At 52.0% G+C, this 27,950-nt stretch overlaps 5 protein-coding genes across 17 annotated transcripts in view; 3 read left to right on the top strand and 2 right to left on the bottom strand.

Moving 5' to 3' along the window:
- The window catches only part of ppfia2 (PTPRF interacting protein alpha 2), a 23,714-nt gene extending 5,403 nt beyond the window's left edge, over positions 1-18,311 (bottom strand). For 2 of the 3 annotated variants that reach the window (XR_015063059.1, XM_085901648.1), the window contains exons 1-22: positions 17,311-18,311; positions 16,925-17,236; positions 16,695-16,852; positions 16,265-16,539; positions 14,967-15,024; positions 13,468-13,518; positions 12,979-13,378; positions 10,643-10,898; positions 3,219-3,320; positions 2,980-3,144; positions 2,841-2,915; positions 2,309-2,419; positions 2,010-2,234; positions 1,792-1,938; positions 1,576-1,710; positions 1,402-1,485; positions 1,202-1,333; positions 1,068-1,130; positions 912-1,003; positions 706-838; positions 370-596; positions 34-283 (exon numbers count right to left, since the gene is read on the bottom strand). Coding sequence is in view for 1 of the 3 variants with exons in the window: in XM_085901648.1 (XP_085757774.1) it covers positions 34-283; positions 370-596; positions 706-838; positions 912-1,003; positions 1,068-1,130; positions 1,202-1,333; positions 1,402-1,485; positions 1,576-1,710; positions 1,792-1,938; positions 2,010-2,234; positions 2,309-2,419; positions 2,841-2,915; positions 2,980-3,144; positions 3,219-3,320; positions 10,643-10,891 (2,190 nt within the window). In the remaining 2 variants the exon portion in view is untranslated. The remainder of the gene's footprint in view (positions 1-33; positions 284-369; positions 597-705; positions 839-911; positions 1,004-1,067; positions 1,131-1,201; positions 1,334-1,401; positions 1,486-1,575; positions 1,711-1,791; positions 1,939-2,009; positions 2,235-2,308; positions 2,420-2,840; positions 2,916-2,979; positions 3,145-3,218; positions 3,321-10,642; positions 10,899-12,978; positions 13,379-13,467; positions 13,519-14,966; positions 15,025-16,264; positions 16,540-16,694; positions 16,853-16,924; positions 17,237-17,310) is intronic. The other variant, XR_015063060.1, reaches the window with a different exon arrangement.
- Positions 15,459-18,532, top strand: LOC147040414 (cystine/glutamate transporter). Its single transcript, XM_085901670.1, is given in 12 exon segments — positions 15,459-15,791; positions 15,877-16,003; positions 16,096-16,211; positions 16,270-16,395; positions 16,460-16,559; positions 16,635-16,679; positions 16,746-16,869; positions 16,942-17,045; positions 17,143-17,299; positions 17,302-17,457; positions 17,517-17,694; positions 18,287-18,532. Coding segments are annotated over 12 exon segments (1,494 nt in total). The 5' UTR covers positions 15,459-15,595; the 3' UTR covers positions 18,352-18,532.
- foxm1 (forkhead box M1) lies at positions 18,471-22,385 on the bottom strand. 5 transcript variants are annotated; one of them, XM_085901656.1, is made up of 9 exons: positions 21,877-22,385; positions 21,013-21,456; positions 20,655-20,842; positions 20,389-20,565; positions 20,177-20,305; positions 20,023-20,082; positions 19,876-19,915; positions 19,626-19,804; positions 18,471-19,509 (listed from the first exon to the last, which is right to left on the bottom strand). In XM_085901656.1, exons 2-9 carry the CDS (start codon positions 21,419-21,421, stop codon positions 18,847-18,849), a joined length of 1,845 nt encoding a protein of 614 aa, XP_085757782.1. In that variant the 5' UTR covers positions 21,422-21,456; positions 21,877-22,385; the 3' UTR covers positions 18,471-18,846. The 5 variants fall into 5 exon arrangements, with proteins under 5 accessions (XP_085757782.1, XP_085757779.1, XP_085757777.1 ...); XM_085901653.1 differs by having other exon boundaries at positions 19,876-19,918; positions 21,971-22,385; XM_085901651.1 differs by having other exon boundaries at positions 19,876-19,918; positions 21,877-22,384.
- On the top strand, positions 22,337-24,648 carry rhno1 (RAD9-HUS1-RAD1 interacting nuclear orphan 1). Its single transcript, XM_085901669.1, has 3 exons — positions 22,337-22,492; positions 22,572-22,750; positions 22,812-24,648. Exons 2-3 carry the CDS (start codon positions 22,592-22,594, stop codon positions 23,421-23,423), a joined length of 771 nt encoding a protein of 256 aa, XP_085757795.1. The 5' UTR covers positions 22,337-22,492; positions 22,572-22,591; the 3' UTR covers positions 23,424-24,648.
- On the top strand, positions 23,871-27,950 carry tulp3 (TUB like protein 3). 7 transcript variants are annotated; one of them, XM_085901661.1, is made up of 11 exons: positions 23,871-23,960; positions 25,441-25,467; positions 25,846-25,894; positions 25,963-26,413; positions 26,472-26,593; positions 26,660-26,857; positions 26,920-27,032; positions 27,090-27,204; positions 27,268-27,366; positions 27,428-27,599; positions 27,662-27,950. In XM_085901661.1, the coding sequence occupies exons 1-11, from the start codon at positions 23,941-23,943 to the stop codon at positions 27,793-27,795; spliced, it is 1,500 nt and encodes a 499-aa protein (XP_085757787.1). In that variant the 5' UTR covers positions 23,871-23,940; the 3' UTR covers positions 27,796-27,950. The 7 variants fall into 7 exon arrangements, with proteins under 7 accessions (XP_085757787.1, XP_085757788.1, XP_085757785.1 ...); XM_085901662.1 differs by having other exon boundaries at positions 23,875-23,960; positions 25,450-25,467; XM_085901659.1 differs by lacking the exon at positions 23,871-23,960 and having other exon boundaries at positions 25,145-25,467; positions 25,963-26,125; positions 26,222-26,413.

Here is a 27,950-nt window from a genome sequence, read left to right as displayed (position 1 = left end):
TGGCTGTGTCGGTCAAGCGGGCTCATACCGTACCAGCGTCATGACCCCCATGCGCTCCATGTCCCGGGCGGGGCTGCGGGGGTCCAGCTTGGGCGTGGAGTGGCCGCTGGGCGGCGAGGAGGACGCCAGGGAGGAGGCGGTGGCCGAGGCGGTGATGGAGGCCCCGTGGTGGTGATGGTGGTGCATGCGAGCCAGGTTCAGACCCTCCAGGCTGACGCTGGCCACGCGGCTCTCGATCTCCTCGGCACGCAGCTCCGTCGACTCCTTCTCCTCCTGGATCAGCCTGCGCGGAATCCCACGCTCAACGTCAGCCTCCAGAAGAAGCCTCGGCGTTTCAAAATCCAAGCGGCGATAAGGTGGGCGGCGGACCGGATCTCCTTGTTGATGGCGTCCAGCTGCTCCTGAAGCATCATGGCTAAGGTTTGCGCGTCAGAGTGTCCGCCGGGCGAGAGGAGGTCCATGGAGCTGAAGAGCGTCTCCCGGTCGTCGTCGTCCATGTCGGACATCTCCGTGTCGCTTTCAAAATGGTGGCTGCCGCCGCCGCCCACCGCGCCCAGCTGCTGAGAGCGCCACTCTTGCTCGCCCAGAGACTTGGCCTGAGCAACAAATCAGAGCTTTTTATTTCTTTTATAGTGCATTATGTAATGACTATTTCATGATTTTGAGTAGGATTGAACTTGACATGTCCAAAGTTCTTCTCCTGACCTTGGTTTCCCGCAGGCCCACTCGACCTCGCCTGGGCCTACGTATGACCTTGGCCGAGCGGTAGTGGTCCGACTGGGTCTCGGCCAGAGAGCCCAGGGAGAACCGGAGCTCGCCCGAAGTGTCGAGGTGAGACCTGGTTGAGACGTCGGGTCATTGTATAATTATTTACAATTATTCGAAAAAAACAAAAGAAAAAGTAGCCGTACCGTGACAGGGTGGGCTCTGTGAGGGATCCCACCCTCAATCTGAACTGGTCCAATTCTGACCGCAGCTTCTCAATCTCCTCAGCCAAATGCGTCTGCAACCCCCAAATAAATACATCTTCACGAGTTCCGCTCATATTCATCAGTTGAAGAAGTCACCTTCTCGTGTATGGACTCCTCATACTGCTTCCTGTAGCCCTCCGAGTCCTGGATGAGTAAATTCTGGAGGCGCAAAAAAAAAAAAGAAAAATGAGATGAGGAGATAAGGAGGAGAGAAACGAGAGCGGGGGAACCTTCTCCTCCAGCGCGGCCATGCGCTCCTTCAAGTGCAGCTGCAGGCGCTCATTGGACTCGGTGAGGAGGCGGTCCACCGTGTCCGACAGACGCTTGTTGTGCTCCTCGTTCATCTTCTCTCGCTGGCGAGCCTGCCGCAAAGGATGAGAGAAGATGAGAGCCACGTCCTCCCGGCCACCTGCTCGTCCGCCGTCCTCACCCGGAGTAGCTCCTGGTTTTTCTCCTCCAGCTGGCATTCCAAGTGGCGCATGCGCTCTTCGATGTTGCCGTGACGTTCTTCCGCCTGCGACACACGACTCGTTTCAACTCCGAGTTCTAAAAAGACCTCCAAATTTGGTCAGCCCAAAAAATGGATGAGCGAGCATGTCTTCACCTTAGTGAGCGCGGCGATCCTCTGGGCCAGCTCGGCCTCCACCTCGGGGAGCGTCTCGGCCTTGCGCATGGTCTGCTGGAGCTTCTGCTCGGCCAGCTCCAGCCTCTCCTGCAGCTGCCGGTTCTTCTCCTCCATCTGGCAGGCGCCAAAAACAACGGCGCCTTGAAGCCAGAGCGGCAAAACGGCCGGGACGGGATGAGACGGGACGGGACCCACCTGCCTGAGGAAGGCCTCCTTGTTGGCCAGCTCGTTCTCCAGCTTGTCGTTGATGTCGTGCACCGAGGTGGACTCGCGCTGGGCGCTCAGGTAGCGCTTCTCCAACGTCACGATGCGCTCCTCCATGTCCTCTTTCTGGCACATGGCCTGCGCGCACGCAAACTTTCCCAGGACGAGATCTCAAAGCGCCGCCGCGCACAAAAATGTGTGCGTGTCACCTCTTTGATGTCCCGCTGGTACTTGTTGTTCATCTCCTCGGACTTGATGAGGTCCTTACGGGCCGTCTCCAGTTCCTGCTCCACCTCGGAGACGCGCGACGACAGCGAGGACATGCGCTCCTTCATCTGGGCGAGCTCGTAGTTCTGCTTCTCCAGCAGGTCCTGCAGCTCCACCACTTGGCCGGCTTCGCGCGGCGCCGACTCCAGCGCCCCGTTGGACAGGCGCTTGGGACGGGAAAAGGACAAGTTGTCAATAAAGGGTTTGCGGCGGGGGTCTCGCCTTCGCCGCGGCGACGCACCTTGCTGTGGACTTTGTGCTGCATCTCGCCGCCCTCCGGGATGTCGTCGGCGGGCTCGCCCGACGCCACCTTCCTCTGGATGTGAGCATTCTGCTCACGTAAGGCCACGATCTGCAGACAGGGGGCGCTCAAGCGTCATGTCAAATGACTACAAAGCAGCCTGCAGCGTGCAGCCTCCACCACCTCCTCATTCAATCTAACCAAGGCGTAATTAGGCCTGGGCCATTGTTCCTGTCACCGATCCAGCTGGGAGATCAAACGACACGCACGCCAGCGCCTGACATGAACGACGTGGCGCCAACTCTCGTCCGTCCCTGTGCTGCTCCTTTGATATTCCCTTCATCTTTTTTTTCTCCGCTTCCGAATGACAATCGTCTGCGTCAATTTCGAAATCACTTAGCGCCCAGCGGTTACACCGGGAGGTGCGGACGGTTCAATTATTCCAAAAGCAGAGCGGAGGTCCGGCGGGTCGTATAAGCGATGACAACTCTGACATTGGATTTCAAAATTGGGAATTGTAAGCTCCTCTTACCTCCTGATTGGCTGCCGTAAGCTCCTCCTCCAAGGCGGACACCCTCTCCAGCGACACCCGCAGTCGCTCTCGCACCTGCGACAGGAAAAGAATTTTCAACCCGGATGGACTCGACGAGACGGCTTTTGACGTGGCGCACCTTCTCGTCGAGAGCTTTGTGGTGTTCGAACAAGGACTTGAGGGCCTTGAGGACCTCCACCTCGCTGGAGACCCCCGAGGGGGACTGCGCCTGCCTCTTGACCACCGTCATGCGCAGCGAGCGCTCGTGTCGGGACACCAAACATTCCAGATGCTCCAACAGCAACTGCACGGACAAAGAGCAGCCGTTCTCCATCGTGCACGTGCCGCGGTTGGAGAAGGAAGACTGAGCTCGCTCACCCTGGTGTTGTTCCTCTCGGCCTTTAGCTCCGAGATCTCCTCTTCCTTCTCCAGCAGCTGCTCCCGGCAGGCGTTGAGCTCCTTGGTGAGAGCGGCAAACTCCTAAACGTTGAAGAAGAGTAGATGCAAAGACATCAGATCCGATTGATCTCCAAAAGGTTCCGCCTTGACAAACGGAAGTCTTTAAGGTGGGCCACCGGTTGCCATTTTTAAAAGGGCGACGGGTTAAAGATGACGGCCGACGCCATTTGGTTAGCATGCGGACTTGCTAGCTTGGCCCCTCCCCCCTGCCGGTCGGTGACAGCGGTCAACACGCGTTAGCGTCACACGGCCGCCCCCATGCTAGCGTTTGCTGGCATTTGGGGAAAGGTCTCAAGGAAGGAAGCAAGCTGTGTCTGCTTGTGGGAGGGGGGTCATAAATTGGGGAAGCATAAAGCCTCGCTAATTAAAAACGGAAATCCAAGCGGTTTGGGCAAATCTTGGCACACAGATGATCAACTTGCTAACGACGATGCCTCGGGGGAAGAAAAAAAAAAAAAAAAAAGAGCATCTCCTCATCCGCATCCCAGCGCGCTGGTCGCCGTGGCAACCGCAGCTCCGTTACCATAGCGAAGCACGTAACCTCGCTATTTGTGTTGCAAGTTTGTCAGAAAGACAAAGCGGGGTTCGTAAACTTTTGTAAAAAAATCGATTTTAGTTTAATTTCCAGTTACAGCGTGTGATGTGATGAGGCCTGGAATAAATGATCTGGTGAGTCTAAAAATAGGCGTGGCTCTTTGAAGGGGGGAAAAAAAACAGCATGCTGCCACTTTGCATTGGGAATAACACGAAAGACGCCGGAGCCAAAATGAGATCCTCCAGTCCCATTTGCGAAAGCTCTATGAACCGCATGTCACAAGTCGTTCCAAGAAAGTCGTTTTTTTTTAAGGCCGAAGGGCCTCGAAGGCGCCACCTTCAGGTTGCATGCCTGCGAGCGCCCACCTGTGCCAGCTGGCCTTCAACCAGGCACTTGAGGGTGCGGCCCGGCCGGATCTTTTGTGAGCGACTGTCTCTGTCGCCATGGCAACCGACTACGGATGGGCAGGTGCCCCCACCCCTTCCCGAGGGGCGTCGTGAGGCTCAGGTCAGATAAAATCAAATTGTCATCTCGGCATCATGGCCGTGGCAGACAGAAAATCATCTCCTAGCGAGACTGAGATGCACAAAATGTATATCTACATTGATCCAGATCAATATATTCATCAACATCTAATCAATCAGTCAAACAAGAGTGTGTGCGGGGGGGGAATTGTCTTTATCAGCCTGTTACGCTTTTGTGTCACGTTTGTGGTAAACAACAGAGCTAGCCGCTACATGCTATCCCAGCTGACTTGATATCCAACAGATCGGGACAATTCACTTTCTCGGGCGTAATGGACTTCGTCGCATCTATTGATCGCCCCGAGGCGTCTTTCCAGTCAGAGCAAAAGGTCGCCACCCACAGATTCCTGACCAGAGCAAAAAAAATAAAAAAATAAAATAGACCCGTTTTAGGAGCCTGAGGAACATTGGCAGCACTTGAACGGCGCAAAAGCAAAGGCGGGCTAATTGAACACATCCGGATTTTTATGAGCCTTGCATTATTCACGAGGGCGCCGGCCAGCCAGCGGGCGGGCGGGGCTGCCGTAATAACGCTGCCGCGACGACACAGCGGGAGAGCTCGCCACGCAACAACAAAGCTGACGCCCGTCGCCAAACACACCGCCACTTAATCCATCCGTGAGAATCTCCAGGAAGACTGTTGGAGTTAATGACAGAGCAGAGCAGACATCCCCCGCCGCTCCCTTTACGATGCTCATAAAATAAAAGAGCCAAGGAGGAGCAACGCATATTTCCTGCTTCAGCACCATGGAGAGCGAGGCGTTGGAGATTGACATGTCCAGGGCAACTTGATTTCATGTCACAGTGAAGCTAATTGCCTGCTACAAAGCTAACTGTTTAGCATATCCGGGACACAGATGACACAATGGAGCTGGGGGGGGGGGGGGGGGGGTCTTACATTCGAAAGCGCGCTCATCCTTTTAATCGCAGTGGAATCCATCAAAGTGGGTCAAACGGCAATGCCCATCTGCCCCGCGTGGATTTTAAACTCTGATTAAAAAGAAAAAAAGAAAGATGGAAAATAGGGCAAACGCCTCCTTCGGCGTGCACAGTCAAGTGACCAACGCCGCGTGCGCAATTACACGTGCGTCAACTCGCAAACAATGCGAAAGGTCAAACGCTTCAATTCGTGTCTCTTTGTGCATCGATCGTGCCCGCCCTCATTTGCATCTACGTCGGGCGGCGCAAAGAACGAAGCGCAAAGAGCGACTCTGCCACATCCACGCTTGATTGACAGCCGTCAGAGATGGTTGGAATTTACACACGGGAAGTAGCTGAGGTTCTCCCGTGCTTTGTCGACTACTCCTCAAAAGCCCCTTGGCGCGCCAACTCCCCGTTAGCAATTAAAGAGAATTCAATTACAGAATGGAGGTGTTGAGTTGTGGCTGAGATGATGTTCATCTCCGTCGTTGCCCTCCCCCCCCCATCCCCTCAGGCTGTGCGCAAACATGTTGTCATGCCAGAAGTGTCAGAGGAGGAAGATTGTGCAGCTGTGTCTACACAGATTTGGAGGAAATCAGCAGATTCCTTCGTCAACGACTTTCCATAGCAGGAAGTCTTTTTGGGCCATATTGGAGCAAGGAGACCCACACGGATGAAAAGGGACCAAACAAACTAGGTGATTACGAAATTGCAATATCACAAACCGAAGCAAAACAATACATTTCAAGCACATAAATAATAAAAAAAAAAAAAATGCAGTCCAATGCATATTGTCAGCTGCATGGTTGCAAAAGCGTCAAGTGACATTTCTGCAAAAGCTAAGAAGGCACCACATTCATGATATCGAGCAGATCTTGGTGCACTTCAAAGCATCATCAAGCATTCTCTTTCTTGTCTAATTGAGTCGGGAAATTCCATGTCAAAGTCACGTGACTTGCCTGGAAGGTGTAGAACCTGGTGCCGTTGGGCGGGTGCGCCTTGGGGGAGTTGGTCCCCGGGCTCAGCTCCGAGAAAATCATAATCCCCACCGCAACTATACAACATCCCAGATCAGGACATGGCTGGCGTCGAGCAAACAAAAGACAGAGGAGGAAAAAAAAACAGCCCAACACAATCAGCACGCGCGTGCGCGCGCAGCAGGCGCTGGCAGCGACGTGCCCGCGCGAGCCGCCCAGCAGCGGAGAGCCCGAGGAGGAACCGCGTCAATCAGGTTCCATGGTGACATGGAGACGCCCGACGCCGCTGCGATGGATTAAGCACGACTCAGCCACCGACAGCCAAGTCCCCCCACTCTCTGCCCCTGCCTCCGCCCCCGCTACCCCTCTTCCTTCTCGCGAACCAATCAGCTGCGAGAGCATCACAACGAGACGCGCCCCGAGGCGACATCGTTGCAAAGAAATACGTCAATGCGTGACTCCAAATAATTTGGAAAGTGCGGAACAAAGATTTTGCGACAGACATTTCCATTGGGATTTAAAGTACAGTAGAATGGCAGTAAAGGCTGTCGTGTGCACATTGCACCAAGAGGTGGCGCCAGAGCCACAAACTTTGCTCTTAGCCATTTACATGCCATACCATATTTAAAACAAACATGACATTTGAACTCCAGACATTAAAAAACAGAAAGCATCAACTAGACAGAAAGGATCTGTTTTTGTTTGAGCCTCATTTTGAATTTGCAGCAAGTGCAATAAAAATGTTGGCCTCCCACTCCTTCTTCTCTACCTTATTTAACTTGGGCCTCATCCGTCTTTTCATTGACGGCCGGCAGGAGGTAGAGGAAGAGGAGGCAATTTCATAAGATCCTCATTAACGCCCCCTCGTGAGGGATGGCGCTCACATTCATTTAAAAAAATAAATAAATAAAAATACAAGCTAACAGAGGCACCTTTCTTCTTGCCAGCAAGTCTAACGAGGTTTGGAGATGAAAAAGCGCAGGAAAATGAGACATAAATCCACATTAGTTCCCCCAAATGTGGTTAGGGAGGCTGCAAAAGTCTTTGTGACGTTATGTAACAGCTAAAATTGCCGTTGGGGAACAACGTTCCCTTAGTAGAGTTTTTCAATATTGTTTATTTTAATTGCTCTGTGAATAAAGGTGAGCTGTGTTGAGCCAATTCTTGCATTGATCACCAAATTGCAGTTTGGGATGCACAAACTCCTTGCTGAAGGTCATTCCCAATCGTATAACAACTTCAAAGTTCAACGGCGCCCTCTGCTGGACAACAGTGAACAGCGCGTCAAAATAAACGACATTTGTCAAGAAATGTTGATCTGAGTGTAATACCTAATTTGGCCACAAGACGGCAGCATCCAACTACAGGAAACATCTGTATGCCTTTGTGTTTATTAAATACGCTTTTTGTTAAGGAAAGATCCTAAAATACACACCTGACTTGAGTATTAAAAACAACAAACAGCTTTATTCTTCTCTCATCTGTGAAACGGTAGAGTTAAAAATATCTGCTGGCTCACAAATGTTACTATTCTTAGATGCAAATGAAATGAAAATTGGAAAGTTTTCATGCCTAAAAATAGCCTGGCGCTGACTGCCGATTGTCCGTTTCAAAACGGCGGTCACACAACTGTCCCGTGTTCCTCGCCAGACTGCCGTTTGTTATCAAAAGATTGTTTGGGCCTTGAGCTCATGCTAATCGTGCTAATCCAACTCGCGTGACGAGCGATGGCGAACAAAAGTCGTCTTTGTCTCGTCCCTCGGGTTGTCATGGGTTCTAACGTGCGGCTAATGCTACAAGAGGACGGCTGGTGTGGCTAGTCGCTGCTATGTGACAAAATCAAAAGTCATGCTTTGCCAACAGCTTGCGGCGTATGTTAAGAAGGACCGCCATTTGGAATAAAGTAGTGCTTTGCTGCCATTTTATGGAAGTCAATATGAATTTTTTTTAAACTTACTTGCAAATTTCACAGTTCTTCACCTTTGATGGCATCTCACCAGCGGCGACGTTTGTCCGCGACCTACTTTCTTTTTTGTAGCTGTCACTCACTCACACGGACGGCCGCGTGTCATGCAGCTGCCACGCTGGCACGCGCTACAATCTTGCCTCACAGCGCTCATATTTTTCCAGCTAGCCGATTAGCGCGTAAAGGTGGCGTCGACACTCATTAGCGTGGAATGAATGGCAGCGGAAACGGCGGGCGATCCATTAACTGGATAGGAAGTGGCCGGCCAAGTCGGAGATGATGATTGGAGACTTTTCTTCTACCTTCACTGGGGAGCTGATTTCAGCGTCTGGCTGATGAAATGCCGAAAGGGATATCCATTAGCGGCGCTATCTAAATTTGGATCCCCAATCACAGGTTCCTCTTTGGTCGCCCTGCGGCTCCGCAAGGCCAAACCTGTGACGCTCACATGCCGGCGCGGAGACGAGGCCCTCGGCCGCCCTCAAACGCTTTCTTTGTCGGGCCAAACAATGGCAACATTTTGCTAAGCGCTGCTGCGGCAAACAAGATGCCACGGGACTACAACATTGCCGTCAAGAAAAAAAAAGAGCAAGGCGGGGAATGACAAATGTAACTCCGCTAAGTAACTTTAGCCCGACTAGCTTGGCTTCACGATGCTCGACCTCCACGTCGGCGCTCGTTTTCCGCACGCTTTGGTGGCGTTTAACGTTTGTTTATCGGCGTTGCTCGGCGGCCAAAGCGTCACCGGGCTAATTCCGAGCCGCTAATCACAGCCTTTTCTTCTTTCGTGAAGAAGCAGGAAGCAAAGCGGCGGTCGGTGGGCCAAACCTCTCGTTTAAGAGGAAGATAGCCTGCCATTATCCAGAGTACGTCTCACGTCAAATAACGACTGTCCTTAATTACTATGTCAAGGCGACCCCCGCGGTGACGCCCCGGATGTTGTTCACGCTGCGTTAGCCCACGCGATCCGGGAGCGACGTTCCTTGACAAGATGGGCTGGACGCCCGAGGCGACGAGAAACATCTGGTTACCTCGTTATGTTTCACCTTCAAACGGGATTTGGCCTTAGCACCAGGAGCTAAAACGCTAACATAGCCACAAGCTACGAGCCACTGGAATATGATTTGAAACTTATCTCATGACATCACCTTCTATTCCTGGCGTTCAAACGGAGCGAGTGATCTCAGACCGGGTCATCGTTTCCCGGTGAGCGACACAAAGCCTTTGAGGCGGACATTGTGCTGACTCATGCTCCTCACGTATTTTTCCTTTCATAGGAACCCAGCCAAAGATCAATGACCTCTTTTCTGGGAAGACTTTGGAAGTTGCACGTCGCTCCGATCCAAACGCTTTCCCCTCCCGTCTGCTTCTCCGAGACTAGCGATTTTTCACCTTAATCAGGCCTTAACCTTTTGCACCGTATTGATCGGTCGCCTCTGTCGGGACCGCTCCGGACGCCGCCGGAGATAAAAGGCTCACTCAGATGCAAAAACAATCGATGCTTGTCAGAAATAAACTACACAGCGGCGTGTACACTCCGCTGTCCCCCCCACCAACCATCTCGGTCATCTCGGGGAAGGGTCATGTGATGCAGAAAAAGGGAAGGCCAGCTGACAGGCCTAGAGGGGAAGTACAGTAGCTTAAGATCCAGATTGTATACTGGTCGGAGCGCCCACTAACGCTATTCGGTAGCCGCCGGAGAAGAAATAATAGTCAAGAGTAATCGTAAATCTTCATATCGGAGATTTATATGGCGAGATAAAAAGGTCAGCCGTCGGAGCAACCGGGAATTCAAATGTCACAGTTGGGAAGAGCCTGTTAACATTTTTTTTGGGTTCTTTCTCAATGCCGCAGAAAGCTCACGTGAGGGCGGGAGAGGCGCCATTCCTTTTTGAAAACACAATTCGGATGCCTATCATAATCTGGGCGCTGGAAGGAATCGCCGTAGCTCGTTCCGGTCGGCGATTACCGCTGTGAGCTGGCCGAGCAGGAAGCAAAATGCTCGGAAAAAGGGGGGGGGGGGAGGGGGGGCTACTCGAAGGCCCCCGGCACGGCCCCTCCCCCTTCCAGTAGAGTGCTCAGCGGAGCGCCGCGCAGCCTGCGACGGCGCGATAGCGTCCGAGCTAGCCTCCACTGGCGTCCTTGGCCACAGTGGCTTTATTTCACCCGCCGGGGTGCGTGGCAACGTTTGCACGGATACGGTGCCGGGCCGTCGGGGTCGAGCCGGGACAACCGCGCAAAGAGGATCCGACCGCTGAGACCGTGAGACGTTAGCAGCGGCGGCGCTAAATTTGGCTGCGGGGCGTCAGGAAGCGACATCACATTGAAAAGGCCGCATCTTTAAAACGAGGACACTGATACGCTCGACCGCTTTAGTATTCGATAACAGCTCGGAAAAAAAGGATGAGGGCTGATCCTACCTGGGGCAGGGCGGAGCTGAGCTGCCTCTGCAGCGAGTCCCGGTCGTAGACGACGTCCTGCAGGTGCTGCTGGGACAGGGCCAGGCTCTCCTGCGTCTCCCTCAGCGTGTCCAGCAGGCGGTCTCGCTCGTCCAACATGTTGACCATCAGCTGCTCAAAGTGCGAGTCCGGGTCCGACGAGCTGCTCTGCGAGCCGCGCTGGCTCAGCGCCGTGTCCTCGCTGATGGTGGGCATCACCTCGCACATCATCTTGACGCTGAAAGACAACGGTTCGGCGTCACACCAATGTCAACGGCGGCCCGATGTCATTTGGCGAAACTTTCCTCCCGAGAGAATTGTTGGACTCTGATCTCTTGTCCCGAAATCAAACAAATTAGGCCGCAGCTAACGCTAGCTCAACTGTCACATTTATTCCTAATAATGTTGACAGCGCGTCCGACGGAGCTCGAGAGGTTTTGCGTTTCAGACCCGAGCGGTCGCGTGAGAAGCGCATTTGGCCTACATTCGCCAAACTTTGGTCACGGGGAGGCTAAAGACTGGCCAGCAGAGACCAGGAAGCCGCTTGAGATGCAGCCCTCGCGCCAACCCCGGTCCTGGCCGGACTTTTAATATCGGGCCGGCGTCCCAGCAGGTTCTGGCAAGACTGCCAGACGCTCCGGCCAGAGTCCCCGTAGCTCGCTATTCAGCCGCCATCCGCTAACGTTTAAGCAGGAGAGCGCGCCAAACGGATCGGCGGCTCGCGATGGGCTCGTAGCTCAAGATGGAGGCCCGTGTTTTATGTTTCCTTGGACAAGCGCCGTTAATTGACGTTTTTCTGCTACACGGCGCACGCCGCCACCGTGACGGTCGGCTCAATCATTGGCGCCATCTACGAAGAATCAATAGGTAGCGGCGCGGCCATTGAGCGGCGAGCTAACGCGCTAAAAATGAAGGACTTTGATCACACGTGAATAGAACCCCGTTAGCGTCCGCAATGCGAACAAACCGGCACGCTTCGGCTAATTCCATCAATCACCTCCCGCTAATCTCGTTAACGACGCTAACGTTTGTGCGTGGAGATAAGAGGGAGCGTGCAAACCAAAGAAATTTGGAAAACGAAAAAGCGGCGCCGGCCTCAAGCGTACATCAAAAGGTTCTTTAGAGATAAGCGGGAGACGGACATTTTTCATTCATCGGCCAATTTTTTTGCAATTGTCAGCTGCTTAGACGGGCGGCGTGAGGAAGCTTGACAAGTTCTCAAACAAAACGAGCAAAACGCCAAAGCTAATTAAAGGGAGTCAAAGATCAGCTCTGTCAGGAAGTCAATCGGTCGATTTTTGACAGGCCCGACGGGATGGCGGAAGATGAAACGGAACGGCTACGGCGGCAGGTGTGATAATGGGAAGCTCATTAGAGATGAAATGTTTTGCGGCGTCCTCTCGCAACACGACTACATGAGCCACGCTGAATGTTTTGCAACGGCGTGTGCGCGCGCTTATGAATGGAGCGGCGCCGGCACTGATGCAGTCTGCCAACGAGGCAGCCTGTCGAGTCGCTCCAGATAATATCAAACCTTCTCGTGTTGATTTGCTATGAAAGCTAACTCCGGGTTAGCATTTATGGCTAGTCTTCAACTCGAGCCAATCAACAGTCGGACAGTGTGGATGTGTGCCCACGAGCCTTTGCAGCAACACTCAGCGTTCATCGATGAGTGAAAATGAGGTTTGAGACAAAAGTATTGGGACACACATCTGCAATTACCATTTTTGTCACCGTTCACTTCCTGTTTGTAACCCAATACTTTGGTGTGTATTTTAACACACACACGCACACAAAATATGTTCAATGTCTGTGTCTAGTGTCTCAATATTATATGTTGTTATATTTTATAGAAATAGTGTGTGTGTGTCGAGGACGTGCACAAAAGCATTGGGACACAGACAAGCATCGACATGCGTGTGCTCATTGTAAAAATGATATTCGTGCATACATTCCGTTAGTGTGTGTGTGTGTGTTGAGCACGTTTGCATGCTCATTCATTCAATCGGCTCGACAGTTGAGCGTGTGTGTGTGTGTGTGTGTTGAACGTAAAGATGACGTCTCCTGTATGCCGGCGGCCGTTCCCCCTCGAGTGCACGTGAGCGTGCGCTTAATGCATGCGTGTGTGTGTTCATTCATTCAAAAAGCCTGACGCTAAAGAGCAGCGCCTGTGTGTGTATTGGTGGGGGTGGGGGGGGGGGCATGGTTGGCTATTGTCTTAAGTGCATTACATCATGCCACCAAGAACCCCCCCCCTTCCCGGCAATGTCAAGCACGCACACAATCACCTTGGCGATGTAGGTCAGGAGCGCGCTTACCTTCTCTCCGTGCGCGTTCACGATGCCGACGCTCCGCTTGTCTGCAGCCTGCGCATGCACCTCCTTTCCCAGATGAAAGGAAAAAAACAAACAAACAAACAAAAAAAAAAAACAGGACGGCCTCAGTGGTGCGTCCGCGCAGCAGGAGGAAGGCGCGGCCGGCGCGCTTCCGCGGCCACCGCCGCCACCCTCATCATCATCATCATGGTCACGGACGACGTGCCCACGACGACATGTTTCCGGGGTGGCTTCACGGAGAAGAAGAGCTCGAGGACAAGGAGGAGGAGGAGAGCTGGGAGAGACCATTGAGGGAGGTAGGGGGGAGGGAGAGGAGTCTTAAAGTTGCAGCTGTGCTTTTCATCCTCATTAGGAGCGACAACCAATCAGGAGGCAGGTGACACTTGATTAGGAACGCACACAAAAAATAGAGTAAATACATCTTCATGAACAAACGAGTGGAAAGAAAGCAAAAGAAATATGTATATATACTTCTGGTTGCCGTGGTAACGTACACGTGTTGTCCAACATGTTTCTTCCCACCTGAGAGAGAGAAAACGCAACGAAATCAATACATTTCACAATTGCCATGCATTTGAATTGTACACATGTGACGTCGCTGTCCGTGGTGCTGAAACACCATTTTCTGCCATTGCCAATCACTTTTGTCACATTCAGCAGCCACAATCATTTCTTATTTCAAGGCTGGGCTCAACGTGGACGTGTTTCCAGATGTTCTATTGGGTTGGACTCCTGTTGCATGCGGTCCCCGATTAGCCCGAGCAGGGTTCCAGTTGCCAGGCAACCAGGCAGCTGGGGCCGAAAGCTCACAGACGGCGCTAATGAAGGTTTTCTTTTTTTCTTTTTCTTTTCCATGCCTCGCACGTCCTGCAGCTGCACAGGTACATGCAGATCAACACTCACCAATTTGGTGGCTCTCGTGGGGGTGGAAGCCACGTGCCTAACATCTGCTTCGCAACGCCCTCACACGAGAACAAGCGAACGAAACGCTCGCAATTTGTGGGAAAATGTATTTGAAAAAATTGAAATTGCAAAATATCTTTAAAAAATAAAGTGCGTGGCAAGCTCTTCTGGTGTCGTCAGCATCATCAATAATTCAGATTGGCGTGCAGGAAAGGAAACGCCGGCCGGGAAACGGCATCAGACTTGCCGCGTTCTTCCTTCCGGTTGCGTCCAAAGGACGCGTCTGTGATGTTGCAATATGTGAGTCATCAAATTCATGAATTCTTGATTGGGTTGGAAAGAAGATGACTCAGCGGGATGTTCCAAGCCCCTCTGATGGGATTTGGGAAAAGTCACATCATGGGAGTGTGCGCGTTTTTGGACAGTTGGAGAAGGTGAGCTGAGCTTTGGAGTTTCTTCATAAGGATGTTCTCAAACTGGCCCATACAAAAAAATATATGTAATTTTCTTGAAGGAAAAAAAAAACCCTACACATACGTTCTATCCACTCCCATTCTTCATCACGTGTGAAAAAAAAAAAAAGAAAAAATCTGGGGAAATATTGTTCAGACTTTCTAGGAATTCAACTGCTAATAAATGTAAGACACACATTGTCTTTTGTCCACGATGTCTCTTTAAATCTTCCAAGGCCATCTTGGTGCTACTCCACAATGGCGGCATGGAGAGCTCGGTCGGGAGGAGGCGTATCCTAGCAACAAGAAGCGGCCCGAGGTGTTTGGTCACAGTGACGCCATGAAGTCTGGAACGGAGGACACTCCCTCCCCATCCCCAAAAAACGCAGCTGTAGCAGCTGCAGCAGCTGCAGCAGAAGCAGCGCTGCCATTTGTTCTTCTGGGGCCAAAATGGCGGCAAACCAGAATGGACAAAAATATTGAGACGTTGGTGAATATTGCAACACGGTTGAATCGAGATATGGACAAAAGTATTGGGTCGCAGGTTTACAGCTTTGAAAATGTCACTGTGACCAGACACAATAATATGAGGAAAAATGGATTGGCTTGACTTACAGTGGAGGAGCAGCTGAGGTTGATCGGAGCACTCCTGGAGCACTTTAACCTCCGCAAACTGAAGGAAAAAGAACAAGACATTTGGGGGAGTTAGAGGGGAAAAGAAAAAACACTCCTGCCAGAATCAAATTTGAAAAAAACCTCCTAATTTAGGAACCAGTGTCTTTACGCTGCCCTCTTGTGGAAAAAAAAGGAAGTGCCGCAGAGCAACAACAACAAAAAAACCTTATCAATGGAACAAAAACCTTTCCTGATTTTCTTTGAACTACTACTTTTAGGGTATGGATGGCCCTTTTTCTCACTTTTGGTACCAAAATGACAATGGAATGCAAGGCTGCACAAGTGCCAGCGGGGTTTGGCCGAGACTTGTTATTGTTGCTCCAGTTTGTGCAGCTGCAGCGACCGCTCCGTCCCTCCCAACTCCTCCTTTTCTGTGTCACACACAAAAGCAAAAATGAGGCCCTTCGCATGTAAATGGGCGCTTAGTCTCCGAGGCCCCGGGGGGAGCGCTTCGGCGCGAACCAATCAGTGAATGAAGAAGTTGGGAGGCACGGAGAGATCACAAAACTTTTCCGAAGGGGCCCCGACAGAGAGTCGCGCTTCACTGCGATTGGGTCGAGGTCGGCGGCATGACGCAGAAGGAGGACGACGGCGAGGTGGTGCACCTGCGGCGGCAGATCGGGCCGGTGGCCGCCACCTCTTTGATCCTCGGCACGGTGGTGGGGAGCGGCATCTTCATCGCCCCCAAGGGGGTTCTAATGAACAGCGGCAGCGTGGGCCTCTCGCTGCTGGTGTGGACGCTCTGTGGGCTGCTCTCCTTGTTCGGTAGACGCCGCCGTCCATCATCTGTTGAATGTTCATTGCAATTGGCCACAGTGGCAGGTTCGAAGGTTTTTTTTTGGGCCATTAGGAGCGTTGTGCTACGCTGAACTGGGCACCACTTTCAGCAAATCGGGGGGCCACTACACTTATCTCCTGGAGACCCTGGGGCCACTTCCTGCCTTTTTACGCCTGTGGGCGGAGTTCATCTTCATCAGGTGGAGTCATTAAGACTTTGAAATCATTCACTCATCCCTTATGCTCTACATCCTCCAATCCTAACAATGTAGCGTACTTGTTTTGTTGCCAGGCCGGCCGTGGCCTCCTACGTGTCGCTAGCTTTCGGTCGCTATGTGGTGGAGCCATTCTTTGCTCCCTGCGAAGCCCCCACAGCGCTCATCCGATTGGTCAGCCTGCTGGGAGTGAGTAAGTACATGCCGCCCTTTCCCCTTCTCCCACGATGCACTTTTTCTACTCACCGCAGCCTTCGTGGTGGTCGTCAACTGCTGGAGCGTCACCGCCGCCGCTCGCACCCAGGTCACCTTGACCTTCGTCAAGCTCTTCGCCCTGGTCCTCATCATCGTGCCCGGAGTCATGGCGCTGGCCAAAGGTGGGCTGTGGGCAGAGGGCCGTGGCGGAAGCCAGACTATGAAACACGGCGTTGGTCTTCTCAGGCAAGACGGAGAACTTCCAGAAGGGCTTCGAGCTGGAGGCGTTGACGCCGGAGAGGCTGCCGCTGGCCTTTTACAACGGCCTGTACGCATACGGAGGATGGTGAGTGGTGGAGACGTGCGTGAGAATCAAACAAAGCAATTATGTCGGATGCTGGAGGCTCAGCTCTTCTCCTAGGTTTTATCTCAACATGGTGACGGAGGAAATTATCAGCCCAAACAAGTAAGATGGACTTACGTGAGTGTGGTTTTGGGCGAGTTGTGCCAGAGTGTCGCCGTGTGGCCTCAGGACCATCCCGCTGGCTGTCGTTTCCTCCATGGTGACGGTGACTGTGCTCTACGTGCTGGTGAACGTGTCCTACTACACGGTGATGACGCCCGGCGAGCTGCTGGCGTCTGAAGCCGTGGCTGTGGTCAGTCACGCGACACGCCGTCGACAAAGTGGTGACATTGATAGCGTGAACTTGCCCGTTTGCCCGCGGCAGACGTTCGCCAACCGCGCGCTCCAGGGTGTGTCGCCCGTCATTCCCCTCCTGGTGGCGCTGTCCTGTCTAGGAGCTCTCAACGGGGGCTTCTTCACCGCACCCAGGTGACCCTTTGGTTGGCTGCTGCGGCATGACGTCTAATCTGGGAAATTCAGAAAAGTTGCAGGCCTTACCAATGCCGATGGTTGCTTTTGTGCCAAGGATGCTGTTTGTGGGGGCCAGAGAGGGTCACTGGCCCCACATCTTCTCCATGATTCACATCCACCGGCACACGCCGCTGCCGGCAGTCTTGTTTCTGGTAAAAAGTTGCGGTGATTTCACGAGAAAGTCAAGAAACGTGACGTGCGCTTCAAACTGCCCGTGCAGTACCCGTTGGTGGTGGTGATGCTGCTCACCGAGGAGATCCAACACCTCATCAGCTTGGCCTCCTTCGCGCGCTGGTTCTTCATCGCCTTGGCAACGCTGGGGATGCTGGTGCACCGCCGCCGCTTCCCGCAGCTCCCTCGGCCTTTCAAGGTGAGAAACGCCGACAATTCCCACGTCGTCGTGGTAGACTCACCGATGGCGTCGGGCAGGTCCCCCTGGTCATCGCCGTCACCTTCACCTCGGTGTGCTTCTTCATCGTGGGCGTGTCGCTGTACTCGGACCCCTGGAACACGGGACTCAGCTGCGTGTTGACGTTGACCGGCGTTCCAGTTTACTACGCCACCGTGCGTCGCTCCCGACTGCCGCCCAGATGGAGACGCCTGCTCAGTGAGTCTCGTCGCGTCCCCACACCTGACGCCGACAAAGAAAATAGCCACCAAAGACACTTCAGTATCTCCTCCACAACTCACATTGGAGGGAAGTCACATAAAAATCGGAGGAATTATTTGTAAAATGCAGTAACATAAATCAACAAATTAGGGGAAAAAGTTTACATACAAGTTGAGGAATGAATAAATAAATTTAAAAAAATCAGTCAAATAGAAAAACATCACAGAAGTTTGCAACCACCCCCAAAAAAATAATAAAATTATTATTATATAACTGAAAAAACCCATCACACCACGTTAGAACTTTAGAAAATATATAAAGAATGGGGAAAAAAAATAATTTTGTGCTAAACATTGTAGAAAGTTAGCAAAATACACTCCAATTGAAACTAGAAAAAGAATTGAAAAATAAACTAGAAAAACATGACGGACAAAAAAAAGTGACAATACAAATGCGTCTTATATAATTAAACATTGTAGAAAGTTACTCAAAATATCCATAAACATTGCAGTAAAAGTGCATGAAAAGTTGTTGACATTCACAAACATAACTCAGAGTGGAAAAGGTGACAACTTTTTTCTTTCCTCAGATAAGTGCAGCAGAAAGATCCAGATCCTTCTCCAAGTGGCCCAACAGGAGGTGAAGACCTACTGAGGACAAAGCCCAACCTGCCCCCCAACCTATGAAGACCACGTGACAATTGTAGATGACAATATTTCCCCAGCCTTCCTTTCACCGAATGGAAAGGCTGAAATAAACTTGAGCGCAATACGTTTTGTTTCGAGGCTGCAACAGCAACCTATTTATTGGACCGACAACGACGGCGCGGGAACAGGAGTCGGCGCAAAGGGCCGTCTTATTGCTGCTCGAATACAAAGTAGTGCTTTCTTTTTTTAATCAGGCTATTCTGTCAAGTAGCTTATTGCCAATCCACCGCGAATAGCATCTGTATGAACCGCTGGAAGTATTTCTCCACGTAACATAGGACTCTCAAAATTAAATAACAACATGTGCAAATTAACAAAGATATTTTTCTGAAGGCTGAACAAACCAAAAAGTGTCAGTGAAGAAGTAGGTCAAAGGGACAAAATCCAAAAGTGGACAGAAACAAGCAAACAAAACCTCCAGTGGGGTACGCATGCGAGCGGACTACGCCAGCTGCGGCATGAGCTCCGACAGGCTGACGTCAGACAAGCCCAGCTGGTGCATGTCGTCCAGGCTGAAGCTGAAGTCCACCAGGATCTTACTCAGGCTGTCGTTGGTGGTGTCCAGCACCAGGCCCTCGCTGAGTGAGCGGTTGGCGGGCGGGCTGCCTCCGCCACCGGCCAGAAGCGGCTCTCCGGAGCAGGCGATGCCGGTGTCCGGGAAGAGGGCCCAGTCCTTGAAGGGGGTGGGGCTCACGCTGAAGGCGGCGTGGTCACGCAGGGGCGTGCGGGCGGAGCCGCTGGGCGTGCGGATGGGGCTGAAGTCCAGCGCGCTCTGACCGGCGAGCTCGGCCGGCGGCTTGCTGGGCGTGGAGGACGCCAGGCGCCGGCCCGCTTTGATGGGAGTCTTGTAGGAGTGAAGCCGCCCCTCCTGGAGCTCCGGCTCGGCAACCACACTGGAGTCCAAGTCCGAGGTTTGTGTGTACAGCAGTAGCGGTTCCTCGTGCTGCTTGCGCACCAGACGCTGCTTCCGTCTGGAACTGCCGGCTTGACGTCTGCGGGAGAGTGCCATGGGGCTCCCGCGCTGGGGCGTCGTGCACGCCACTTCCTCTTTAATCTCTGTTTTTGGCGCCTTAGCCCGATGAGTAGCATCCCTCAACAGCGTTACCTGGTGGCCACACACCATTAGCATGCACTTATTCACTTTCCTTTCCAATATGGCATGTACAGCATGAAATAAAATGCCATTTCTAAACCCCGAAAAAAAAAAAGTAAATGTGTTACCTTTGGAATGTTTCTGCGCCTTTTGGCTTTGCAGGGGCTGCTGTTGGTGTGGCGAGCAGGAGCGGGAGGGCCCGGCGTGGAGGAAGAAGGCAGGCAAATGGAAGCGCACAGGGCGAGCTGGACAGGGACCGAGAAGTGGGGCATTTGGGGGAGAATTGGTTTCATCCGCTTTGCTGAACCTAAGGGGGGGAAAAAAAAAAAAAATCAACACACTTCTTTTCTTTGTTCATTTTTTGCATACCAAACTCACCAGAGCCAGTACGTGCTTTCTTGGACGCAGGAGGTGTTTTCTGCTATTTAAAAATAAACAATTAAAACAAAAGAAATCCAAAACAGACATAGCACATGTGTAAGTGTCATTGGTGTGACAACAGTCTTGAAATGCAGAAGGGCTTACTTGGCGAGGTGATGACGCAGCAGGTCGGGCAAAAGAAGCTGCCACAGGGTTACATCCGGGCTGCAAGGGCAACATTTTTTAAGGATTGAGAGCAGAACCCAAAAAAAAACATACCGATGCCGTGTCAAGCCGAGCATTCACGCGGGTGTCAGACCGTGTACACCTGATCCAGCGTGAGTCCTCGATTGGCCTCCGGACGAATGGTCCAAAAAGAAATTTTCTTGTCAGGCGACATCTTTCGGAGGAACATTTTATGCAGGGAGAGGTTATGGCGGACTGAATTCTGTAAGGAGAAAAGCAACAACAACAAAAACAACATTCACGATGGGCATCGTTATCGAGGCGGCGGAAAGAGGCTGTTGTCACCTTCCAGCCCTGCCTTTTCTCATCCCTGAAGAAGTCAAAGTGGTGCTCGAGCCAAGTGTAGATCTCCTTCAAGGTCATGAGGCCGTCCTTAGTGCTGTTGATGGCAAACTGGATCATGGTCATGTAGGAGAAGGGCGGCTTCATGGCCGTATCGCCTTGTGGGCAGTCCCTGGACATCTGCAAAAGACAAAGTGGCAGCACAACATGAAAAACTCACAAGGGATTATTTTGTAGTTTCCCACATTTCATTCATTGCTTGGCATAACCTCAGGTGGTGAGCCACATGCTGCTTCACGCACAGAGGGCGCTGCTTCTTCCAACACAGCAGCCACAGTCTGGTTCTCCTTATTGGACTTGTCATGGTCGGGTCCTGAAAGCAGAGGATCGCACCTTTCCAACCACTCAATGTTGGTGAGACTGTCGTTGAAACGGCTGTCATCATCTTTCTTTTTCCCTGGAATGTGATGAAGAGAACGATTACACAAATCAACAGTTGTGCGTCCCTAGGCGTTAAATGTGGCAGAAAAGTATTTTGATACGATTTTCGAGCTGTATAAAGTCAACTACGTGGCACAAATACACATTTGGACTAAAAATTGTCAATTTAAGGTAAACTATTCTTACGTTGTTTAACTCCAGTGAATACGGAGCTTTGAGACAATTGATCTCCCAGCGCGCTCCCTGAAAAACCGGAGTCCTGGTCCATCTTGTCCAGCGAGCCTGAGTCCAGGCTGCCGCTTTCACCCAGAAGGATGAACTTATTGGGCCCTTGGGTGCCGTGCTCCTTGCCTTTAACTGTCAGTGCCTCAATGACACTGCGCAGCTCGGCCGTCTTGGGAATAACCACCACCTGTGTGCCGGGGACATGGGGGTGGTCCAGGATGCGAACGCCGTCTGGGAATGACTGACAAGAAGATGAGCTCCCCGGATTCCCTTGGGGCACCGAAGCATCCTGGCTCGCGGGAGGCTCGCTCTGCTGAAAGGGAAGCTTGCGTCTTTTAAGAATCAGGGGTCTCCTTGGGCTCCGTCTCATGGTCGACCAGTTGCACAAAATGTCCCACAGATATGCTGGGAAAAAAAGTTAACATATTCAGACTTGGGGATAAATGCGTTTTTTTTTTAATTCTCTTAAAGCTATGATGTCTTAAAAAACTGCCAGTCACGTCATGTAATATTTATAGAGGTTATAGTATTCTTTACCTCGAGTCCCTTTATTGGAATTGTAGCTTCAACGTGCGGTTCTATTCCAAATTAATTCCGTTATGGTACGTTTGGTGTAAATGCTAGTGCGACCTAAGTGATGTTAGAACATTATCTTATTAGCTTAATACCTATCAGACAGTACCTTACAGACGCACTATAATACACGATCAAAATTGACCGCGAAAAACACAGTTCTATCCAATGTTAGTTAAGTTTATTGGGAGCTGAAGCGATAGCTAAGCTAGGCTAGGCTACTTAACAGCTACCAGCTAGCCAGAACCTTACCTTCACATTAGAGTGACGGTCGGGTCTCTTGGGTGGATATTTTCTTGTGGAATTGGTTGTAATAAAGTAATAAAACAAAAATTCACTTACTCACTTTGGTGTTTTCAACAAGAAGCCAATAAATTCATTTTTAACCATAAGCGTATTTTGAATTTCGGCGCTGGGGTGTTCCAGTCGTGGCTCTCGTCACGTGTCTTGACAACCAGCCCAACCACCCAATGGTGTGGCGGTTCTCAAAACGTTGGCCAATCGGATGTAACGAGGGAGTGGTTGTCTCCAAACGGCAGCCAAAATACAGCACAACTAGAAAATTACATATTTAAAGAAAATACAATTTCAGGTAATCCCCACACCGAGACAGAAGACTCCATGGTTCCTCTTTCTTAGACGTAGTTTTAAATTTTGGCGCCGCTCGGGACCCTCTGGTCACATGGATTGAAAACCAACCAATGGTAGCCGTTCATAGACGGCGCTGCGCTGGCCAATCGGATGTGAAACCTGACGTAACAGGAAGTACGTTCATCAAAACTACCGGGAAGCGAAAAGTACAGCAAAAACAGCTCAGTAACATACGACTACAATCTCCACAATGAAACAAAAGAAAATCAAGTTGAAGGTGAGTAAACTTTCAGATCAGTATTAAACGCAACAGGGCATTTGTTCGTTGCTCAATGAAGACGCTTGATATCCTCCAGGTCTTTGGACATGTTATTTAATGCCTCGCAAAAGCTCCAAGACTGCAAAGCCTTCGTTGCTGTTCGCTGAGAAACCTGTGTGCAGCAGGAGCCTCTCGTCCTTTCCTGAAGTCCGAGCTGCTCTGCATCCCAAAGAGTTCTTCGCTGAGACGCAAACGCGCAGCAACCTCAGCTCCTGGGTAACTTTACATGCACTCATACATTTGTAGCATACAGTTGATATGTGCTATTATTTTCAAGGTAAATCCACAGTTTGAAACGTCACTGGAGTCCACGGCTCCCACGAAAAGACGGGGCCGGCGTAGGAAGTGCATCTTGGGCAAGAGCATCCAGAACAATTGTAGCCCGTCCTCCAAGAATACCAAAAGCAATTTCCCCCTGCTGTCGTTCCAGTCTAACGGGCACCGGCCTCAACATCGCCGAGGAAAGAGGTCGCACGTGAGCCGCGCAGACTCTGAAGGACATTCGTTGAAAAATGGGGCATGCCAAAGGAATGCACCAGCTAGGCAAATCTTCAAAAAGCAGGACATTGGTGCCTCATGCTCTTCCTCCTCCAGTCCACCGGTGAAAGAAGGCACCTCCATTTGTGCACCGCCGAATGTGGAGACTCCAAAAGTTATGCTACATGCTGGTCAAGACTCCCCATCCTCCTCCTCTTCTTCTTCTTCTTCACAATGGCTTCTCACCCAGCCCTGCACACCGCCACGCAGCCAACCGCCCGATATGCTGGTGCCGGACACACCTGAGCGCCACTACAACCTGAAAGTGACCTGGAGGAGGCGCCTGTGGTTGATGGCAATGTTGGAGGAGAGAGGACAGCTGACGCAATGCAACAAGCTCATCACCAGCTAACATTGCCATTGGCTTTACCACTAATAATGCAAACATGCATGGTTTGGAAGCCGCTGGGTGGAATGGAAAACAAAATGGGACAAGATCTTGTTTTAGCCAGCATTGAGCATGCATGCCATGCTCTTTCTGCACCATTCGCATGTCTAATTATGACCTCTATATCGGTATTGAGTTTTGACAAAGCCAACTGTGCATTTTACATGAAACAATGATGGCTAGAAAGAGTGTTCAAACGATAGGTAGCAGCACGATAAAGACAATTCACATTAAAATCACTTACAAACCTTTTATTTGCCTCAAAGCCAAGCCAAGCGTCAAAACGTTCACTTTGTGACTGAGAAAAGACGAGCGCGATGAAAACTCGCCCTTCCGTATCATCAACCAATCACACGCCACCTGGCTGCTCCGTCCGCCAATGAGGGCGCGCCTTGTTAGCGTGTGCGGTAACTAAGGACGGGGTTGCTCCTCGGGGAAAAAACGGAGGCACGAAGATCTTCCTTAGCAACCGCGAATAAACATGAGTTATTACACCATCAGGTAAGAAGAAACCACTTGATGCTCACTTTTAGTCACTTTTTATGTGTTTCCTGAGCAAGGACCGAGTTGCCATGGCCACGGCGTTGTTTTTGCCACGCGAAGACGATCGTAACTTTTTGGACGAGAAAGAGACGACTTGGGCTAATGCTACGTGCTAACAGTAAAAATCCCGTTAGAACGCTCCGCGGGGAAGAGAAACTTTAACAAGCATACTTTTGGGAACTCAAGTGACGTAAACAAACGCATTTGAACGTATCCCACGACGCGAAAAGCGAGGGCGTGGCGTGGACTTAAAATGTTGAGTTTTTCATGCACTACATTGCACTTAAATGACTCATACAATTGGGGAAGAAAAATATGAGTTGATGCATGTTTGAACTCGCTCGCCTGCTGTGTTGAGCTGCCCGATACATTCCTGCCAAGTTATCCCCTCCTCTAAAAAAAAATCCCCTTTTGAAACTAGACTAACATTGAATTTGTTGTCAATGATTTGTAATTTGCATTGATTCAATCTGGCTCAAATACATCATACTTTGTGAATAATGCAAAAGTAAGCACGGTAAATTGTCCATAGGTGTGAATGTGAGCCTGAATACTTTGTTATAATCGCATCCTCAGTTCTGGTTTCATGAAATAAAAGCCAATCTTGCCCAACACATTGAAAATACAAGCAGGTCCCTCTGCTAAACAGCGACCAGACATGAAATGGCTCACCCTGGCCACCCCAAATGTTTCTAGCGACGCCCCTGCTCACCTTTTATCCAGTCAACTGCGACGAGCTCGGGCCCGCCAACAGCTGTCATAGAAAAGAAACAAAACGAGAATAAAAACAAGCCCATCTGCATCATGATTGCATTTTTTTTTCCCCTTGTGTGTCTCATAATCTGGTTGTTGTTGCTGCTCGGCACACATTGACGGTTAAGGTGTTATTACCGACACTCGTCACCTTTTTTCCATGCAATTACTCCCGCCGGTGAGCCCTACGTGTCCCCTCGCTCCTCATCAGTCGACTTAGGTGTCACTTCAGCGTCGTCTCGGAGGACAAACGCACACACAAATACAAACGGGGCTCTCGTCATGGCAACGAGAGCCTCCTCTTCCGCCGCCTCTCCGGCCGCCCACCCGGTCGGTCGGTAGCCTGGGCCAGACGCGGCATCTGAGTTTGCTCGCCGCACGTCTCCAGCGAGCACCTCGGAGCGCTCCGGGGTGGGAATGAGCCAGCGTGGCTTTGAGCCAGGATGGAGTCGCAGCCCGTCTATAGCCGCTGGTCGTACAGGTTAGGCCTTTTGGACGCTTTTGCCCTTCGTTCGTACGAGACAATAATAACGTTAGTAAACAGGCTCACATTTGCCAATCATTCCATTTTGCCCGCAAAAGTATGGTTTGGCTTTTTTGTGCACGGCAACTTGGAAAATCACGGCTCTAAACACTTTTCTCTGCTTCTCTTCCTTGGACAAATTGACATCCTGCCCCCCGGGAGACCCTCCAGCTCCGCCAGCTTGGCGAGGTAACGGCGCCCGGCGAGCCACCCTGTCAGCGACACCTGTTCTCATCCAGTATCCGGATACTCTTAAGCCAGGAGTATTCCCACAGAAGAGTCCCCCCCGCTCCCCGCTGTTGCCCTTTCTGGCCGTAGCTAAGCGACGCAAGGCAAGGCAAGGCCTCCCCCCCCCCCCCCCCCCAACCCCCTCACCACGATCCGGCGGCGGCGCCATTCTCTCCTGTACTTCCTTCACTTCTTACTTTTCAGGCACTTTTGGAGTCTTCTGTGGGTCTACTCCTGATAAAAAATGAAACATCTCCCATTGGTCAGAGATAACCAAAATTGTGACCTAATATGCCGTTAGCAAGTACACCCGTCTCACTTCTCTGCTTCGTCTTGCAGCGGATTTGACGAGCACAGCAGCATCATGCAGCAGAAGCTGGAAAAACAGGTCGGCACTCGCCCTCTAGAGGCCGTGGACGGAAAGGAACCCCGACCGCTTCCTCTGCTCCGTTGCAGAGGTCTTTGCTGGAGCAAAAGCAGCGGCGGAAACGGCAGGAACCGCTCATGGTGCAGCCCAACACGGAGGCCCGGCCCCGGCGGACCCGCTCGCGGCGCGGTGAAGAGCAAGCCCCGCTGGTGGAGTCGCAACTCTGCGACGTCAGCGACATCGTCATGGACGGTGAGCGGCGGCGGCGGCACCAGACGGGGCCCGCTCGCCGGATCGGAACCCACCTTTTCATCCTTCTAGGCTTCAACGGCCCGGCGGCATTTCTAGGATCCAAAAAAGGAATGAAAATCCAGATCACATCTGTACAACAAGGCCAAGTTAAGACGCAGTCCCCGCTCAAGGCCCGGCCTCCACCGCCGCCGTCGCCCGCCGCCGGCGACGCCGCCGAGGACAAGGCCGGCGACACGGAGACGCTGCACCAGAACAAGACCGACATCCACGAACTTCTGCGCAAACAAGGTGAAGAACCCAGACCCGAGATCCCGCTCGCTCGTAAACGTCAAATGTCTTTGGCCAGGCCTGTCCGGCAGCATGAACTTTGACGAATCCAGCGAGGACGAGGACGACGAGCGTCCGCACTCCCCGACGCCCGGCGCGCAGACCACCAGGCCCGCTTCCGCCACCAGCGCCAAGGACCCGGTGAGGACCAGTCTCGGCGCTCGCCGACCCGCCCCGTTTCACGGGGGTCTTGTGCCGACCGACTAGGAGGCGGTCGCCGGCGGAGGCTCGCCCTCCTCCAGAAGCTCGCCTCTTCTGGAGGTGTCCAACTTGGAAGAGTTTGCGTTGCTTCCGGCACCGCGCGGCGCCACCATCAAATGTCGGATCACCCGCGACAAGAAGGGCATGGACGGCGGCTTCTACCCCACATACTACATGCACATGGAGAGGGAGGACGGCAAGAAGGTGAAGCCCACGTCCTTCTTCTCATTGAACTGCTCGACTGACTTCCTGGTTTCCCCTTCCAGGTGTTCTTGTTGGCAGGGAGAAAGCGCAAGAAGAGCAAGACATCCAACTACCTCATTTCGGTCGACCCCACCGATCTGTCGCGAGAAGGCGAGAGCTTCGTCGGCAAACTGAGGTAAAATCCCCGAAATCCAAATTCTTGGCCGAGTTCCCGCAATGTTCTCGCTCCCAGGTCCAACCTCATGGGCACCAAATTCACCGTGTACAACAACGGCGCCAACCCCTGCAAGAACGGCAGCGCCATGGAGGACGGCGGGACTCGACAGGAGCTGGCCGCCGTCTGCTATGTGAGTGTGGCGCCAAAAGCGCCCTCCCTCTCGCCATCTCTCATTCGGCGTTCTCCTCGTCAGGAAACCAACCTGCTGGGATTCAAGGGACCGCGCAAGATGACCGTCATCATCCCGGGCATGAATGCCAACTTTGAGCGAGTGCCCGTCAGGCCCCACAACGTGAGTTCCTTGACCAAAGAGGCTCCGGTCCCAACCTTGACTGGATTTTATGGGCTCTCAGGAGCAGGAGAGCCTGCTGAGCCGCTGGCAGAGCCATTCCTTGGACAACCTGATCGAGCTCCACAACAAGGCGCCCATGTGGAACGACGACACGCAGTCCTACGTGCTGGACTTCCACGGACGCGTCACTCAGGCCTCCATCAAGAACTTCCAGATCGTCCACGACAACGACCGTAAGTGTCACGAGGTGGCGGAACGCGGGCACTGTCTTTAACCGCCGGCCTTTTTCCATCAGCCGACTACATCGTGATGCAGTTCGGCCGAGTGGCCGACGCCATCTTCACGCTGGACTACAACTACCCCATGTGCGCCTTGCAAGCCTTCGCCATCGGGCTGTCCAGCTTCGACAGCAAGCTAGCCTGCGAATGAACGCACGACCTTTGTTTTCAAGGACTCCGATGGCACAGAGTGGGCTTTCCCGCAGCGCCCCCCTCAGGACAAAAGTAGACATCCTCAATCATTGGAAGGCTTACTTCATTCTTTTTTCTTTTTTTTTTTCGTTGCGTTATCGTTACGGTTGATTG

This window comes from Syngnathus leptorhynchus, chromosome 21 (genome assembly GCF_054491065.1).
Source record: "Syngnathus leptorhynchus isolate UIUO chromosome 21, UIUO_Slep, whole genome shotgun sequence".
In the NCBI taxonomy this organism is placed as follows: domain Eukaryota; kingdom Metazoa; phylum Chordata; class Actinopteri; order Syngnathiformes; family Syngnathidae; genus Syngnathus; species Syngnathus leptorhynchus.
The sequence above is the reverse complement of the archived record's forward strand: the minus strand, read 5'-3'. Positions and strand labels throughout refer to the sequence as shown.